At 38.6% G+C, this 18,827-nt stretch overlaps 1 protein-coding gene across 5 annotated transcripts in view; it reads left to right on the top strand.

Moving 5' to 3' along the window:
* The window catches only part of ARHGEF9 (Cdc42 guanine nucleotide exchange factor 9), a 418,114-nt gene that overhangs the window by 125,989 nt on the left and 273,298 nt on the right, over window positions 1-18,827 (top strand). For all 5 annotated transcript variants that reach the window (XR_014834560.1, XM_085006210.1, XM_085006208.1 and 2 more), the window contains exon 2: window positions 1,148-2,755. Coding sequence is in view for 2 of the 5 variants with exons in the window: in XM_085006204.1 (XP_084862330.1) it covers window positions 1,208-2,755 (1,548 nt within the window). In the remaining 3 variants the exon portion in view is untranslated. The remainder of the gene's footprint in view (window positions 1-1,147; window positions 2,756-18,827) is intronic.

Raw genomic sequence — 18,827 nt, 5'->3', positions numbered from 1 at the left:
TTAAATGAACATTTTCTGGGTCAAACAGTTTCTGTGCAGGCTATGTACATAAGTGTAGGAAAGGCACAGATTAAAGGCATCATCCAGGTAAGGTGAAGTTAACTTTGAAGACCAGACCAGAGAAAGAGGAACGAACAGACCCTGAGCTGACTTCTGGCAAAACCACCAAGAAGGCAGAAACTGTCTTTAGGGCTCTGGGCTTTCCCGTCTCTTCCTTTCCTTTACCTTCAGCCTCCGAATATTAACCTGCCTCCATCTTGCCTCTCTCCCTCTTATCAAACCCTGCTCTCAGGCTGTGCAGAGAAAAGGGACAAATAATACTGGATAGAGGGAGACTCCATCATGACTGAGCTCCTAGTTCTAGTCCTGGTTGTTCTGGGTAGCATTATTGAGGGCCCCTGATCTTCTCCCTTTAGTGCCCCTTCCCAGCCCTTGCCCCTCCTGGTCTATTGTCCCCTCTTGCCTTCCCCCCTAAACTTCAGCTGTCCTTGTGCATACCTCTTTACAGCTCTTACCAGGCTGCACTATAATTATTTATATCTGCTAGTATCTCCCAGTAGATTGTGAGCTCAGGTGACTAGGCGTACGTGTCTGTTTCATCTCAGTGATATCCAGCATCTAGCTGAGAGGTCAGTGTTGAACAGGTGATTTGGCAGGTGAACTCACTACCTGTTTGTTTCCTGAATGAATGAAAAAGCAAATGAGAGAGAGAAGGATGGACTGGATCTCTACCTGCTGCTTTCTTGGTTTTGGGGTTTTTTTGTGTGTGTGCATGGCTTAGGTAAGACAATTGTATACTCTGGATCTCTAGAGCCTCACAGTAAAATGAGAAAATCAAAGTGAAGGAGCTACGTCCTTCTCAAGTATATTTGCATTTATTAAATAAGAATCAAATATTTCCTTGGTACATAGGATAAGATGTGATCTCCTTCAATAAAGAGCCTAAATTAGTGGAGTCCAAATTAATGCATTTTTGCTTTGTAAAGGTCCTAAAAATTTGGTGGCCCAGTGGTGACAAAGTATATGCTATGTATCTGATTGTGACATATATAAAGAATCCTGTTTGTGTCTTTGCCTAATCCATCTCTCTCTCTCTCTCTCTCTGTGTGTGTGTGTGTCTCTCTCTCTCTCCCTCTCTCCTCTTTAGCTAAAAATAGTTGGCCAACCCTCCCTCTATGCTTTTGTGGCCCTGTCCTCTGTTGTGACCATGGAGACTCTCAGCAGCTGCCAGACTGCCTTCCTCTCTGAGCTGATGCCCAATGGTTACCTGGCCCAGATTTTCCCAGGCCACCCTGGGGTAAATGGCCTGGCCGTAAAGGTGGGGCTGGAGCAGCCTGAGCGGTGTGACCAAAGTGACTTGAGTCCCAGGAAAGAGAATGGTCAGAACAAGAAGAAAACCAAAGTCAACAAGATCTGGAATTTTGTGAGCCGCAGAAAAGGGGCCTCCAGTCAGGGGAAGCGACCACAGTCCATGATTTTACTGGAAGATACTTCCAGGCCATCAGAGTTAAAGTCCAAGGTCACATTAATGGATCGAATGAAGTCATTTAAAAGGTTGAAGCCTCCAACTGGGGCCTGCAAGAATACTCTTCCTAGGAGCAACAAGGCTCAGGAACCCCAGGAGGTTCCAGGTACCTACCACATGAGGAAGGCCGAGGAGGCCCCAAAGCCTTTCCGCTATTCTTACTCAGGACACATTGAGAGCTTGGAACCCTTCCTTGCAGATGTGCAGAGGCTGGTGCATGTCCCCAAGAGGGTGAACCAGAAAGAGCTGGCCTTTGATGATACTGGCATCCAACTGGAGGAGGACTGCTGGGGAAAAGAGTCCCCTGAGCAGCATAGTAGGGGTAGGCAGGCCAGGAGTTACCAGAAAAGTATGTTCCCTGGGGAAGATGAAGCCCCATGCACATTAGCTGGAGACAACAGGATCCAGGAGCTTGAGGCTTCCATTGAGGCCTCCACCTTGGAAGGAAAGATGGAAAGGAACTATGAGGAGAGCCCAGTGCACTCACGTCGAGACAAGACTGTGCCATTTGGTAGTGTTGTAAAGTTCTTCAACAACATGGCTGAGGTGGCCCGCAAGTGGCGTGCATTCCCGCGGGAAGAGCTGCAGATGGGCCGCCACCATGGCGAAGCCTACTTCATCAGTGGTGGGAGTGAAGGCATCATCCTGGAGGGTACTGCTTCTCGGACCTCCTTCTCACTCAACCTTCCCTCCCAACCCCCCAAGGCTGCTCTGTGGGGCAGTGTCATTGGGAGGCACCAGCACCACCACCACAAGGACTCACAAGCCTCATGCACCTTTGAAATGAGCATTGAGGGCAAGGAGACTTTGGGTAATGCCCTTGCAGGTCCCTGCAATGCTACTGCCTTGACCACGACATCAGCTGCCTGCAAGTTCCAGGACAACCTAACTCCAGAGAATGGCTGCAGCTGCCACTATAGCCATGCCTTCACCAGAGAGCATTCCTCTTCTGAGGAGCTCAATGAAGACACTGAGACTGTGGTCAGCTTCCCTAAGGAAGATGACAGTGCCAGAATGTCCCCTGAGCTGGGCACCTGTGCCAGAAATGTCACCACCAAAGCTGTCATGGAGAAGCTAGAGAAACCTAATGAGTTGAAGGAATCAGAGACCCACAGGGGGCCAGAGGAACCCATCCAGGCAGGGAAGCCCCAGGATTCTGATTTGGATATGATAACAACAGATGCAGAGAGGGAAGCCAGCAAAGTCTGTACTGGAGTCCTCGGTACTCAGGTAAGGTGGGAGATGGCTTTTCCAAATAACCATTTGAAACATTCAGGACCCTAGAAGCTTACTAAACTCCCATGCCCTCCCCATAACCCCACCATCCATCAGGAGTATCCCAGAAAAGAAGGGATGATCCTACCAGACAGTTGCCTGTAAATTGATTCATCCTAAAATGCCAGGCAAGGAGTTTCTGCTGTGGTACAGTGGGTTGGGAATCCAGCATTGCTGCAGCTGTGACATGGGTCGCAGCTGTGGCTTGGGTTTGATCTCTGGCCTGGGAACTTCATGTGCCTCAGGTGCAGCTGAAAAAGAATAAATAAATAAATAAATAATAAAACCCCAGGCAATTTTTTTCTCTTCATTGGGCTGAATGCCTGTAGTCACACTTCAATTTAGCCTTGAATCAAAAATAAAGCTCTTGGTGTTGAGTTGTATAAGTTGTTTGTATATTTTAGAGATTAGGAATGAGCCTATGCAGGAAACAACACTTTTATAAAATAGATAGAATGTAAGTAATAGAGCTAGTGACATTAATAAAGTTATAGCACAGCAGAGAGAGACAAGATATAATAATTTGAAAACAGAAGGAACAAATTAAAACAGTGATTGGTATAACTGGTTGTAATCTGTTTGCAGTCAGTGATCAAGTCCACAGGTTAACCAGCTGGGGAAGCTAAATTCTGGAGGCATCAAGTAGAGAGAAAAAGATAAATACTTCATCTTCATTTATGAAAGTATATTTACTAATTTGTTGTAGATCATAATTAGTGTAAGAGGAAAGTGTTTTTGGAAGACAAAGATTAAAAACCAACATATTTCAGAAAAAAAGTCATAAAATTATTAATCATATTTATCAGTTCATTCAATCTCATATAATTAATATATGTTGATCTGAATGAAATCATTGGGTTTTCCATTAGAGTTTTGTAATTTCTTATCAAGATTAGTGTGTTGACTTAAAAAAATGCACAACCTAAGAGTCAAGAAATAAGTTTTATTTGGGGCAAAATTAGGACTTAAACCCAGGAGATAGCATCTCTGGTAGCCCTATAAAATCACTCTGAGGAGGAGAGGGGGTAGCCAGGATATATAGGAGTTTTTGGCAACAAAGGGCAGGTAGTAGGAACAAAAGATTACAGAAAACCAGATGTCACAAGTTAAGAATTTAGTGCTTTTCTATGGGAAGATGCAAAGATCAGGGATCACTGAAACCATTATTTTGATATGCACCTAAACTATCAGAGCCAGTATCTTGTGTTTTCGCAGCCTGAGTTTCCTCGGGGCTTGCTATTAGGAGTAGCTGAAGTCTGATGGCTGCTGGATGGCAGGTATTATTTTTTTCCTTCTTGAGTTCTCTCAGGGCTCATCAGCTCACCCTTGGAGAAGGCTGCATTCACAGGTGACTGTGACATCTTCTGTTTTAAAAAATAATATAGCCCAGGTGGTGGTATTTCAAATACTGCCCCAAAAATACAGGGGGGAATATTATCAGTGTAAATTTTAAAGGTGAATGGGAGATTCATGCAGCTATGCACACATTTTACAAGTTTGCTGCTGGTGTCATGAAGCTTACTAGCAGTTATGAGGAACAGACATCACCATGTAGGATTTTAGTGTTTTTCTAGATAAGTGGAGATTCAAGAATTTGGCAAATCAAATCCTCTTCTAAAAATATCTAACTATCCGAAGACCTGTTCTTCCAGTTTTCCCAGAGCACAGAGTGCTTCACTCCTGATCTTCACCCTGAGCTCTGCTCAGGGGTGCTAGGGGTCAGCAGCTGTGGTAGCTCATAATTTAATCCATGTAGAGGCAGATGGCAAGTGCAAAACACCAGTTCAGAGTGGTATGATATAAATGTCATCAGAAACATTTGTCAAAGTTCCTTTTATGCATCTTCTTGAAGGTCTTCATTTTGTAAAACCCTCGGAATAAAATAGCAATTGTCTATAAATGACAAAAGACTTAAAATGACATGACCAAAGATCTGATTATAATGCAATTTATAAGAAACTTGATTATTTATGTGACACAACATTTTAAAGTAATAACTAGAATTATGACTGGTAACTTTATACCAGGACATAGAAATTCTATATAAATTTAGGAATATCTGTATTAATGACATTTATCCATACAATATAACCTAAGATGATTTATCACCACTTATTTGAAAATGCTTCCTAAATTTAACATTTAATCAAACAAAACTAGTTTATATCTCTCTTTGAGGTGTTTCAGGGGACTTTTGAAGCATCCCAAAGTTAGCTGGAGGTAAAAAAATCTTTATTTAGAATTCAAATTGTGGCAATTTGTCAAAGATATTACAAAGGTTTTAAAACATTTGGCCAAATAGGATCATAGGTCACAATGAAACAATATTTATTTATTCAACCAAAGTGACAATAAACGATTTTTGAGATACATATAATTTAGAAGGCAAAGAAATTCACAATTTGTTATCAAAAGATGCTCAACATCCCAAGAAAACTTTGTCCTCTTAACAGAGAGAGAAAATGAAACTCTAGTTTTGTATCAGCCCATCCTAGCAAAATTTACTCACCTAATTAAATTTAATCTAATCCCAGCCTGACTTTATACAAAATTCTTTTCTCAGGGCTCCCTTTTTATAAACCTTTCATAACTTTCTGTAACTATTTAGTTTATCCCTTTCCTTATTTCCCATCCAGAAATAGCCAGCTTTAGGAAAAATCACTTTCTTCTCCTAAATAAAATTTCTATTCCTCATACAATCTTTTTGCTGAAAACAAACATCCTACTTTCCTTGCATGCTGAAATATTTCCTTTACTGTCCCAATTGCTTTAATTACATATATTATAATGTAAGCTCTTAAAACATTAATCTGGCAAAAACTGACCAAAAAGTAATTGTCAACTCTATTACACCAACATTTCCTGATTACCAAATTTAAGAATATTCCGTAATCTCTACAAACATAATCTTCTCATAGCATAATTTCTTTCCTCAATGTGGTATAAGACATGTGCCTAATAAATCCAAATATCTCCCTCTCATAAGAAGACAAAATATGTAAATGTAGACTTGGTTAGTAGTCAATTTTCCAGTATTTTATCTTATCTGAAATGACCTGGATATTTAATAAATTTTGCAATTTAACTTAAAACTCAAAAATTTCAGGTTACCAAAAATCTGGGGAAATTATTTTAAATAGGCATAACCAAAACCATAATTATTCCTAAAGAGTTCACCTGAAAACTCTTATCTCATTTATTTTTATTTTAAAAAGTATGAAAATATCATCATACCAAGTTAATTTTTCTTGCTGACAAACTCTGCAATTAAAATAACATTGTTATAGGCTTCAAATCCCCTTCAAGGAGATTAAATCCAAAAGCTTCTGGCCTTGTCTCATTGTAATGCCCCTTCCCACACCTTGAACAGCCTGGTAGGGCAGGAATATCACCCATTCCTCACCCAGCCTCTATATAATCATGCAAATAAGGTATCTTGCCTGAAACCAATCAGATCAAATATGCCCCATAAAGAGCTAAAACAACACTCAGGCACAGCATAGGGGGCTGGAGCAGAAGTTGGGCCTTTACTCAGGTCCGCTTGTTGGGGAGCAGTAATAAGAACAATTGTAAAATGAGTTGGGCCCTCTTTTTTTAACCTTGCTGCATGTGAGTTTTCTCTCCCCCCCCCAAAAAAATGTACTTTAATAAATTTGTAAAACATCAGCCATTCCAATGCTTTGCTATGGCAAGTTGGGGACTGAGGAAACTATCAACAAGACTTATTTGCCTTTAGTAAACCTAGGTATGATGAAATTAAGACATGTCTGTATTTACTAGACCAACAAGATTAAGCTAACTTTAATACCAGATATTAATTACTGGGTATTGCCTAGATCATGTTGTCCAAAAAAAAGTACAACCTAAAAGCCTAAAAGATGAGAGTTTTCTTTGGTTTACATTTTTAAGACTTCAATCCCAGGAGGCAGCTTCTGAAAAACTCCTCTGAGGGGGTGAGGGGGCAGCTAGGAATTATAGGCGGTTTGCAACAAGGGCTGGCAGTTGGAACAAAAGATTACTATTAATAACAGAAAACCAGATATCTCAAGTTAAGGAATTTATCACTTTTCTTTATATGGGGAAAGGCTCACTAAAATCATTCCTTTTAGTCAGGGCTCACTAAAATCATTCCTTTTATATGCACCTCAGCTATCTGGGGCCAGTATTCTGTTTTCACCTCCTCAGGGTGAAAGTGGGGAGTGGCTAGAGTCTGTTGACTGCTAGATAACAGGTATTCTTTGTTTCCTTCTTGAGTTCCCTCAGAGCTCACCAGCTAGGCTCACCATCAAGGTGGCTGTAATCACTGATGACTGCGGCATCTTTGTTTACTGATATAGCAAGCAATATTTTCTTTCTCAATTTGAACCTGAAATTCACTCTGGTCAGTTTTTTTTTTATATTTAGAAATATTCAATTTGTAAGTAATTATTTTAAGTCAATTAAATAGAGCTCTTTTATAGATTTAATTTTGATGATACTATCCAGAAGTAAAAACATACATATGTCTAATGTACACACAGGCATAAAAACAGACAAAACTTGAGAACTCATAGCTTCACTTTAACAGTTATGAATAAGGTAATACAATATAAACTTACCAATTTATAAATACCAGTTGGAATAAATTAAATTTGCTTGCTCAGATGACTAAGGCTTTACTATTTGTGGAAAAGACCATTAAAATGTGTATTTTCCATTCATCCCCCAATGGGGCGTTTGGGATATGTAGATGCAGACTGTTACATTTAGAATGGATAGGTGATGAGGTTCTGCTGAACAGCACAGGGAACTGTGGTCTCTTCGGTTAGAACATGATGGGAAATAAAAATTTTAAAAAAAGAAGAATGTGTGTGTATGGGTGGCTGGGTCACTTTGCTGTATAGCAAAAATTTAAGGAATGCTGTAAATTGGCTATAATTTAGTAAGAAAAATAAACAAAAAAAGATTTGTATTTGTCCTTGATAAATGCTTAAGGAAGCTGTAAATTAGATTGTGAGCCAGAGAGTCTTTCCAGTGGTTTGAGTTTTAAAAGGTCTTTTTTTCCCCTTTGGTTTCAGGTTTTACCTGATTGAGATAATTGAGTCTCTAGTCATTGTGGGCTGTATTTACATTTCTGATTGGTAGAGATTTGAAAGATAAAGACAGTTGATTTTAATTCCCTAAGGAATTAGTCTGCCACCTAAAAGTTATTCAAAGTCTGATTGGCCCAACTGTATTTTCTTTTATTTTTTATATCAGATTTCCAACTAAACTGAAAATCAAGAATTCTAAGTTCTAGAACTTGAGGCTTCAAAGGTATCCTGCCTTCAAAAGTTTACACAAAGCATTCAACAAAGCCCTCTTTTCTTTCTTTCTTTTTTTTTTTTTTTTTTTTATGGCTGCACCCATGGCATATGGAAATTCTTGGGCCTGATATTGAATCCCACTCACAGCTGTGGCAATGCTAGATCCTTTAATCCACTGTGCTGGGCTGGGAGTTGAATCTGCACCTCTGTAGTGACCCAAGCTGCTGCAGTTGGAGCCTAACTCACTGTGCCACAGTGGGAACTCCCAAAACCCTCTTTCTGAGTGCATAGATAAAACTCAGAGCAAGAATCTCTATTATTATTTTTACTAGCCCCAGAATTTTAACTTCCAGTTTTTATTTCATATTTATCTCAGAGAGACAGCAGTGAGTGATGGCTTGAAGCAAGATCTTAAGTCCCCGCTCAAGAATTGAACATGGGCAGCCTGGGTGAAAACCAGGAATCCAATCCACTAGACCAGCTAGAGGCTAAAAGCAGAGTTACCCTAGTTCTTGCCCCCATTGAAAGCAAGGATGTTTCAAGAAGACAAAGACTGTAAAAACAGGTACAAGTTTTATGACTAGAGACACAGCACAACATGTGGGAGAGAACACAGAGAAGTAGTTTATTTATTTAAAACAGAAGCAAAGCATTAATACACACCTAAAAGAGGAGTGCAGGTGTGGGCATCCTCCTGAATGAGGAATGCACCAGAGGGGTGACTTAAATCACTTATATGGGGCAGTTCATCTGGGTGTTTGTTTTCCTTTGGCCAATTATCTTGTTTTATTTCTCACACCTGACCAGACCAAGGGCCCTCCCTGATATACATGCACATTTTGCCCAAGCAGAGATTAGTGCCTCTCTGCCCCTGCCATTACTATTGTTTAAAGTGTACACAGAAGACAAAGTCTAGTTATTTACCTTGTTCTTGTTGTTATTTCTATCTTGAAGTATAAACAGGTGGCTGGTTGTAAATGTCTATCCTGGAGCCTGTCTCCTGCCTCAAAAAGTATAAACAGGAGGCTAACTGTAAATATCTAGCCAGGAACCATCTATCTCCTGCCTCAATACTGTGTGGATAACAGGGTATCCTGTTCTTTTGTTTTAGTAGGTTTAATTAATATTGTCTGAAGAGAAGATTTATATGACCTGCCTTATAATTACTTGGCAGGGTAGGCCTTTCCCAGTAAGAATGTCTGTCCCACAGAACAGAATAGATGTAGCCATCTTATATTAAGCCCATTTAAATATATCAATTTGTATAAACTTTCATCTCAATTATATCAACTTCGATATCTTTAACTTTAGCTTCCTTTAGGATCCCATCAACTAGCCTTGGTTTTACAAGGAGTCCAAAAACCTTTCTTTTTATCAAAATCCTGACCATTTTATCTATTTTTGTATAAAAGACTTTGGGGCCCCCTGTAAAGGTTTGAGCCAGGGGACTCAGGCCATTTTGTCAATCTTTTAACTTGATTAATTGGCCTGTTGCCTCCAAGAAGTTGTTGATTAGGTAACTCAGTGTAATTTTCTTCTATTTTTTTTCTCAATCACACACATATATATATATATATACATCTGTGTGTGTGTGTGTGTGTGTGTGTGTGTGTGTGTATTTATGTATGTATATATTAAACTGGGGTAAATGGAGCAGATTCTTTGAGGCCCTTAAGAGACCATTGGCCCTTTGAGACCAATGGGGGGGTCCCTTCAATCATTCCAACCTTATGTAGTTTTTATCAGAGCCTTTTGTTTTAATCTCGTTAATATCCATATTTTTTTATCCATTCCTTTTTTCTTTTTTGTTTTTCTTTCTATGGAACACTCCTGGTATATTGAAATTCCCAGGCTAGGGGTCAAATCAGAACTGCAGCTGCAAGCCTACACCATAGCCACATCAGCACTGGATCCAAGCTACATCTGTGACCTTGCAGCAATGCCAGATCTTTAACCCATTGAGCAAGGCCAGGGAGAACCCACATGCTCATGGAGATTACATGGAGTCCTTAATCTGCTGAGCCATAGTGAGAATTCCTATTTATCTTATTTCTTAATAACTATCTAAAGATGTCTTTATTCTTCTGGGACATGTCCCTTCAATATTTCCACTGTTGGGAAGAAGTTCCTAGATTTCAGTTTTTTTCTTATTTCTTGTTAAACTAATTAATTTTAACTACCCTAATATTTTATTAGCCAGTGTAAAAACCATTATGGTGAAGCTTCCTAAACTGGTTTGTTTTGTTTGTTATAAACTAAGAAAGTTCTTAGGTTAGTCATTTATATATATACACGTACACACACACACACACACACACACACATATACACACACACACGTATATAGATATAGATATAGATATAATGGGAGGGGCAGGCAGGGCACTCCCTGAGTGAGCAAGGCTGCTCTGTGCTTGTGGATTCTGCTATCCAGAACCTCAAGAACACCTGAGGAAAGTCAGAAATTGGTGTCCCATCAAGTTGTTACTGAACACTCCAAATTGTGAAGTTGATGCTATAGGAGCCTCAGTTTGGGCAGTCAGGTAGTATATTTTCTTTAAAGACATTATAGGCTATATATATTGTAACCTTAATTCAGGATGGGCCTTAACCAAAGTACAAATGACTGTCTTCCATCCTACTTTTCTTATCCTTTTCCAGGTGTGGGTGCCCCTACCTCTGTCCTTAGCTAGGCTTAAAGCTTCTTAGTTCTGATATCTCCCCAAACTGCAGTTTGCAAAAGTTGGTGTCCTTCTGTATTGGGTAGAATTGTGCCCGCCAAACTATATTTTCAAGTCCTAAACCTCAGTACCTGTGACTGTGACCTTATTTGAAGATGTAATCAAGGTAAAATGAGGTCACACTGGATCAGGGTGGGCCCTAATTCAATGATTCAGTTCCTTCCATTGCTCACGTTTTTTTCTATGTTCAATGAAGGAGTTAGATTATGTGACCATAAAAAGCCTTCTAGCTCTAATATTTTATGGATCTAGGAGATAGAGTTAATTTTAGGATTGAATATAATTGTAAAAAGCAAACTTTAGACCATTTCTCAGGGTTCAATCAGATTCAATATCACTTGTAGCTTTTACTGCTCTGTTTTCAGTACTACACAGTGACTTTTTTTTATGGCCTCACCTATGGCATATGGAGGTTCCTGGGACAGGGATTGAAGACCCAGTGACTTCAACCATGTATAATAATTAACTGACTTTGGTAACTTGTTACCAATTTGGCAGAGACTCAACCTGTGTTGACCTAAAAAACTGCAAATACTTTTCCAGCAAAGATGGCTTTATTGGATTTCAGCAGAGAAATGTAATTCAAGATCTGCAATCCTGGCAAGCCACTTGCAGGGCTCTACATGGAATGGGAAGGGGAATATTTTTATAAAGGAGAAAAGAAATTTGGGAGGGCTATGGTCAAAAAACAAACAAACAAAAAAGGATCCATTTCTTTTCATTGACTGAGTCCTTGCCAGGAAAGAAAAGGAATCTTTCTTCTTAGTATTGGGCTTCATGATGGTTAGCAAACCAAACTTGAGCAGCAAAACCAATCTACTGACACCAGGTTGCAGTGAAAGAAAATACGGTTTTTATTGCAGGTTTGCAGGCGTCAAGCAAGGAGAACTGACATCTCATGCTCAAAACACTCAAACCCCTGATGGCTTTCAGGGAAGGGTTTTTAAAGGCAATGTGAGGGATAGAGTCACAGGGTGCTTGATGAACTTGTGGACATCTTTCTGATTGGTTTTTGGTAAAGTAACAGAGTGGTATTTCAGGAGTCAACATCATCAACTTGCTGGTTTCAACTTGCCAACTTCCTCCACTTGGTGGGGACTTTACTATCTGTAAAATAACTTATAAATGTGCTTATCATACTTATCTTTACTTTTGAATCAAAACTGGGAGTCCTTGTGAGTGACTTTTTGAAGCTACTTTCCTGGCTGACTGTCCTATCTTTTGTTTCTCCTTTCTTTATCTCCCAAACTTTAACTGCTAGGGCTTGTTCTTTATTCTACAGAGAGGGCCCAGGAAGTCACAGTATATTTCCATGGCCTCATTTCCCAGTCATCAATAAGCAGGAACACAGAGGGATCTGTCTCCAGGAAAGGACCTACACAAGTCTGCTCGAAATCACTCATCACAGGGAATGAGAATTCCTCTTTCTGGTCTCCCAACTCTATTTAACTGTCGTTTCTGTTTACTTTTTTTTTTTTTAACATTTCCTCCTTTTGATCAGGACCTTTGTCTGAAAGCATTACTGATCAATAGTCTGTTTTTCTAGTTTCAGTGGCTTTTTGTCCCTAAGTGCTAGAAATGACCTTTCCTGAGTGTAGTGTCTCTAATATCAGAGGGAAAGTACACAAATTAGAAGCCTATTATAGTCACATTCCAGTAACAAGAAAGAATTCTCAGGCACTCTTCGTTTAAAGTCCATATATTACCAAGATCATAGACATTGGAGATCATCTGAAGCCCTTATGCTCTCATCAAAGGTTTGGAAACAAACTTCCAAGAGACCAGGTCTGGATATCTTGGGAAAGCTGGTCTCATCAGAGGCCATATGCTTCTGTTCCAGGAAATCTTTACTTTCAGGTCAACAGAGGATGTACAGATCCAGTAAGGTTTTTGCATTTTATTTAGGTGTACCATGTGAATCCAAGAGTATATTCCTCAGAGTTTGGTTGCACAAGAGTAAGTTAGCAATACCTGATGGGGCCTCTCCAGTGAGGTTAAAGAGAGTTCTTCTGGAGGTGTCTTTTCCAATAGACAGAATCTCTAGGTTGCAAGGAGTGATGCTTAAGATCTTCTACTCTGAAGGGTGCACTGTGAAAATATTCCTCTACAAAACCATAGTAATATTTAATAGAAGCAATTATGCCATTGCAATATTAGCATACCTCTCCTTTTTATCCTTGGGAAGCAGGATCCAAGTGCACTGGGCATCTTATGACTGTCTCACAAGATGATAGTTTATGATTTCCAAAATGGTGGATTTGTTGGCATTCCCATTATGGCTCAGTGGTCAAAAACTGGACATAGTATCCGTAAGGATGCAAGTTCAATCCCTGGGTTAAGTATCTGGCATTGCCACAAGCTGAAGCGTAGGTCACAGATTTGGCTGATACCTGGTATTGCTGTGTCTGTGGCATAGGCCAACAGCTACAGATCCAACTTGACCCCTAGCCCAGGAACTTCCATATGCCACTACTGCAGGCCTAAAAAGGAAACAAATAAAAAATGTGTGGATTTGACATTTAGAAGCGCCAAGGACAACCTTTCTGGCCAAGGTATTTGGAGTGCCTCTATAAATTTTTCCAAGTAAATTTTAAAAATGCTACTGGTGCTTTTTAGTAAACCAGAATATTAAGGGCAATAATAAGCACAGAAAAACTGTTTTAAACCCAGCCCAGCAGTACACACTTGTCCAAGTGTCAGTGTCCTCAGGTGACTGTGGGGTGAGAATGCTGAACTCTAACCACTTGATGTAGGTCCATAATCCTTATTGCTTTGGAGAAAGAATTCAGCAAAGAGCCTGAGAGTAGTGAGGGAATAAAATGTTTATTAAGAGAGAGGAGAGAGAAGATAGGTAAAATAAATTATAGGAAGGCTCTAGTGTGGTGGGGGAGAGGGATAGAAACAGACAGAGACAGGCAGAAAGAGCAAGAGAGGAAGAGAATGACATGTGCTTTGGACGTTTAAATCACTTTTATGGAGGCAGTCCTTCTGAGCTTCCTTTGGCCAGTTATTTTGCTCCACACACATTGGCCTGATTCAGATCTTCTCCTGTGTGTGTGTGTGTGTGTGTGTGTGTGCACGTTTTAGCCAGGACAGATTCTACCACAAGGGTTTCTGGGAAGATGACATGGAGTACTATGGTCTGGTGCCACTCCATTCTCCAACTCCTGAGGAGTCTTTCTGCAACTGTGTACTTCCAGAGGTCTCTTTGACCTCAGGAATGAGAAATAAGTGGTCTCTATGTCTTATCTAAGCAGGGTGAGGCTCCTGCCATAATCTTTATCTTGAAGTATATGTTCACAGGGAACAGATTCCAATTGTTCAGCCTGGGACTCATCCATCTCATGCCTCACCAGGTCAGTAGAACAGGTCCGTCAATCACTATGAAGTTTGAGAGGGGTTCCGCAGGTAAGGATAAATGGACTTTATCAATAAAAGAGGCAATAGACTGTCTGCAAGGGAAGGCTTTAGTCCAGTGTGAAAACATAGACCATGACTAAAACATATTTATACCCATGAGATAGAGGACATTATATGACATCCATTTGTCAGAGCTTGAATGGCCTATTAGGTAATTTAAAACATAAATGCCTTAGAATAGTATAAACAGGTGTAACTGTGTTGTAATTCAGAGAAGTGGGATAAGTGAGGTACATACATTTTGTAGCCTTAATGTTTCCACACTAATATTTATTCATGAAGGATATGATTTTGTCAGTAGTCCAGTGGTTTAATGCATGTGCATTGGTAAGAAGAAGGAATTTTATTTTTTTTAATTTTTAAATTATATTTGATTTACAATGTTGTGTCAATTTCTGCTATACAGCAATGTGACATATATATATATATATATATATATATATATATATATATAATATTCTTTTTATCATAATATCCTCTATCATGTTCCATCATGAGACACTAGATATAGTTCCCTGTGCTACAAGCAGGATCTCATTGCTTATCCACTCTAAACAGTATAGTTTGCATGTACTAACCCCAAACTCCCAGTCCATCCCACTCCCTCCCCCTCTCCCTTGTCAACCACAAGTCTGTTTGCCATGTCCATGAGTTTGTTTCTTTTCTGTACATAAGTTCATCTGTGCCACATATTAGATTCCAAATATGTGATATCAGATGGTATTTGTCTTTCTCTTTCTGACTTACTTCACTTAGTATGAGACTCTCTAGTTCCATCCATGTTGCTGCAAATGGCATTATTTTGTTCTTTTTCATGGCTGAGTAGTATTCCATTGTGTATATGGACCACTTCTTGATCCATTCGTCTGTCAATGGATATTTAGTTTGTTTACATGTCTTGGCTATTGTGACCATTGCTGCAATGAACATAGGGGTGCATGAATGTTTTTTCAATATTCATTAATATTTCAATAATAATTTTCAATATAAAGTTTTGTCCAGATATATGCCCAAGAGTGGGATCATATGGTAGTTCTATATTTAGTTTTCTGAGGGAACACCTTACTGTTCTCCATAGCGGTTGTACCAAGTTACATTCCCACCAACAGTAAAGGAGAGTACCCTTTTCTCCACACCCTCTACAGCATTTATTATTTGTTGACTTATTAATGATAGCCATTCAGACAGGTGTGAGGTGGTACCTCATTGTAGTTTTGGTTTGCATGTCTCTAATAATTAGCAATGTTGAGGATTTCTTCATGTGAATGTTGGCCATCTGTATGTCTTGGAGAAATATCTATTCAGATCTTCTGCCCATTTTTCAATTGAGTTGCTTTTCAGCTGTTGAGTTCTATGAGTTTTCTGTATATTTTGGAGATTAATACCTTGTGATTGCATGATTTGAAACTATAAACTCCCATTCCATAGTGTACCTTATTTTTTCTATGGGTTCTTTTGCAGTGAAAAGCTTGTAAGTTTGACTAGAACCTATTGGTTGATTTTTGTTGTTATTTCTATTGCTTTGGGAGACTGACCTAATAAAACATTTGTACAGTTGATGTCAGAGAATGTTTGCCTAGATTCTCTTCTAGGAGTTTGATGGTGTCTTATCTTATGTTTAAGTCTTTAAGCCATTTTGAGTTTATTTTTGTGCATGATGTGAGAGTGTATTATAGTTTCACTGATTTACATGCAGCCATCCAGTTTTTCCAGCACCACTTGCTGAAAAGACTGTCTTTCCCCCATTTTATATTTTTGCCTTTTTTGTCAAAGATTAATTGATCCTAGGTGTCTGGGTTTCTTTCTCTGTTCTCTCTTCTGTTCCATTAGTATTTATGTCTGTTTGGGTACCAGTTCCACACTGTCTTGATTACTGTAGCTTTGTAATATTGCTCAAAGTCTGGGAGAGTTATGCCTCCTGCTTGGACTTTGTTCCTCAGGATTGCTTTGGCAGTTCTGGATCTTATATAGTTCCATGTAAATTTTTGGATTTTTTTCTAGTTCTGTGAAAAATGTCATGGGTAATTTGATAGAGGTTGCATTGAATCTGTAAATTGCTTTGGGCAGTATGCCATTTTACTGATATTAATTCTTCCCATCCAGAAGCATGGGAAATCTTTCCATTTCTTTGAATCATCTTTAAGTTCCTTGTTTAATATTTTATAGTTCTCAGCATATAAGTCTTTCACCTACTTGGTCAGGTTTATTCCTAGGTATTTAGTTTTTAGGTGTGTGATTTTAAAAGGTATTATATTTTTATATTGCTTTTCTAATATTTCATTATTAGTATACAGAAATGCAAGTGCTTTCTGTATGTTAATCTTGTCTCCTACTACATTGCTGAAATCATTGATCAGTTCAAGTGGTTTTAGTGTGGAGTCCTTAGGTTTTTTTGTATATATGGTATCATGTCATCTGCATAGAGTGACAAATTTACTGCTTCTCTTCCAATCTGGACATGTTTTATTTCTTTTTTTGTCTGATTGCTGTGTTTAGGACTTCCAATACTTTGTTGAATAAAAGTGGTGAGAGTGGACATCCTCGTCTTGTTCTATTTTGATGGGACGAATTTCAGCTTTCCTCCATTGAGTATTATATTGGCTGTGAGTTTGTCATAAATGACATTTATGATGTTAAGGTATGTTCCCTCTATACCCACTTTGGTAAGAGTTTTTATCATGAATGGATGTATGGATGTTGGACTCTGTCAAATTTTTTTTTTTTGCATTTATTGAGATAGTCATGTGGCTTTTGACTTTTGTTGATGTGGTGCATGACATTGATTGCTTTGTGTATGTTGAGACATCCATGTAAAACTGGGATTAATACCACTTGGCTGTGGTGTATGATCTTTTTTATATGTTGTTGAATTCTGTTGGCTAAAATTTTGTTGAGAATTTTTAGATCTATGTTCATCAAAGATATTGGCCTATAATTTTTTGTTTGGTAGTGTCTTTGTCTGGTTTTGGTATTAGGGTGACGGTGGTTTCATAGAATGTCTTTGGGAGTGTTCCCTCTTTTCCAACCTTTTGTAAAATTTAAGAAGGATGGGTATAAGTTCTTCTTTGTATGTTTGGTAGAATTTGCCTGTGAAGCCATCTAGTCCTTGACTTTTGTTTGTAGGGGGTGTTTTTTTATGACATATTCAATTTCATTTCTAGTGATTGGACTGTTCAGTTGATCTATTTCTTCTTGATTCAGTTTTAGAAGGCTGTAAGTCTATAGAAAGAAGTCCATTTCTTCTAGGTTGTCAAATTTATTGGCATATAATAGTTCATAGTAGTCTCTTATGGTTTTTTGTATTTCTGTACTACCCATTGAGATTTGTCCTTTTTCATTTCTTATTTTGAGTTCTTTCTTTCTACTTGGTGATTCTGGCCAGAAGTTTGTCAACTCTGTTTACCCTGTCAAAGAAACAGTTAGTGGTTTTATTGATTTTTTTCTATTGCTTTTGAATTTCTATTTTAGTGATTTCCCCTCTGGTCTTTATGATTTCCCTCTTTCTGCTGACTTTAGGGTTGTTTGTTCTTCTTTTTCTAATTCTTTAGTGGTGGGTTAAGTGGTTGACTTGAGATTTTTCTTCTTTTTTGAGGAAGGCCTGTATTACTATGAACTTCCCTCCACATACCACTTTTGCAGCATCTTATAGATTTTAAATGGTTGTTTTTCCAATATCATTTGTCTCAAGGTATTTTTTAATTTCTTTTTTTTTCCTTTTTTGCTTTTTAAGGCTGCACTTGCAGCATATGGAGGTTCCCAGGCTAGGGGTTTGAATCAGAGCTACAGCTGCCGGCCTATGCCACAACCACAGCAACATGGGATCCAAGCTATGTCTGTGACCTACACCACAGTTCACAGCAGTGCCAGATCCTTAATCCACTGAGCGAGGCCAGGCATCAAACCCAAAACCTCATGATTCCTAGTCGGATTTGTTTCCACTGAGCTATGATGGGAATTCCTTAATTTCCCTTTTGATTTCCTTGTTGACATATTGTCTTTTTAGTAGCATGTTGTTTAGTCTCCCTGTAGTCAGCTTCTTCTCATTTCTTTTCCTGTGTTTGATTTCTAGTTTCATGCCATTGTGGTCATAGAAGATACTTGAAATAATTTAATATACTCTTAAATTATTTTAGCATAGTTTTGTGGCCCTGTATGTGGTCCATCCTTGAAAATGTTCCATGTGCACTTGAAAAGAGTGTATATTCTGAGTTTTTTGGGCATAATGTCCTGAAAATATCAATTTAGTCTAACTTTTCTATTCATTTAGGAACCCTGTTGTCATACTGATATTTTGTCTAGAGCATCTGTACATTGATGTGAGTGGAATATTAAAAACTCTCCTACTCTTATTGTTTGGGGAAATTTCACTTTGGACAATGTTAGTGGTTCAGATGCTGTGTTTCCTTTAAGGGCAATGTTCCTTGTGGAAATGTCAAAAAGATAATTTTCCTCTACTTCCAAAGAGTCAAATTTAGAACTATACCCTAGAATCTTATTAATAGCTAAAGAGGTAGGTAACAGTATTAAATTCAATAATTCATAATCATAGGGGCCATTTTTAATGTATTTTCATTGGAAATAA

The sequence above is a fragment of the Sus scrofa genome, chromosome X (assembly GCF_054392235.1).
Source record: "Sus scrofa isolate SSC_HxYL_T2T_F1_AM1 chromosome X, Sscrofa_HxYL_maternal_Yorkshire_Landrace_v2.0, whole genome shotgun sequence".
Taxonomy (NCBI): domain Eukaryota; kingdom Metazoa; phylum Chordata; class Mammalia; order Artiodactyla; family Suidae; genus Sus; species Sus scrofa.
This window is presented reverse-complemented; position numbering and strand designations above follow the sequence as displayed.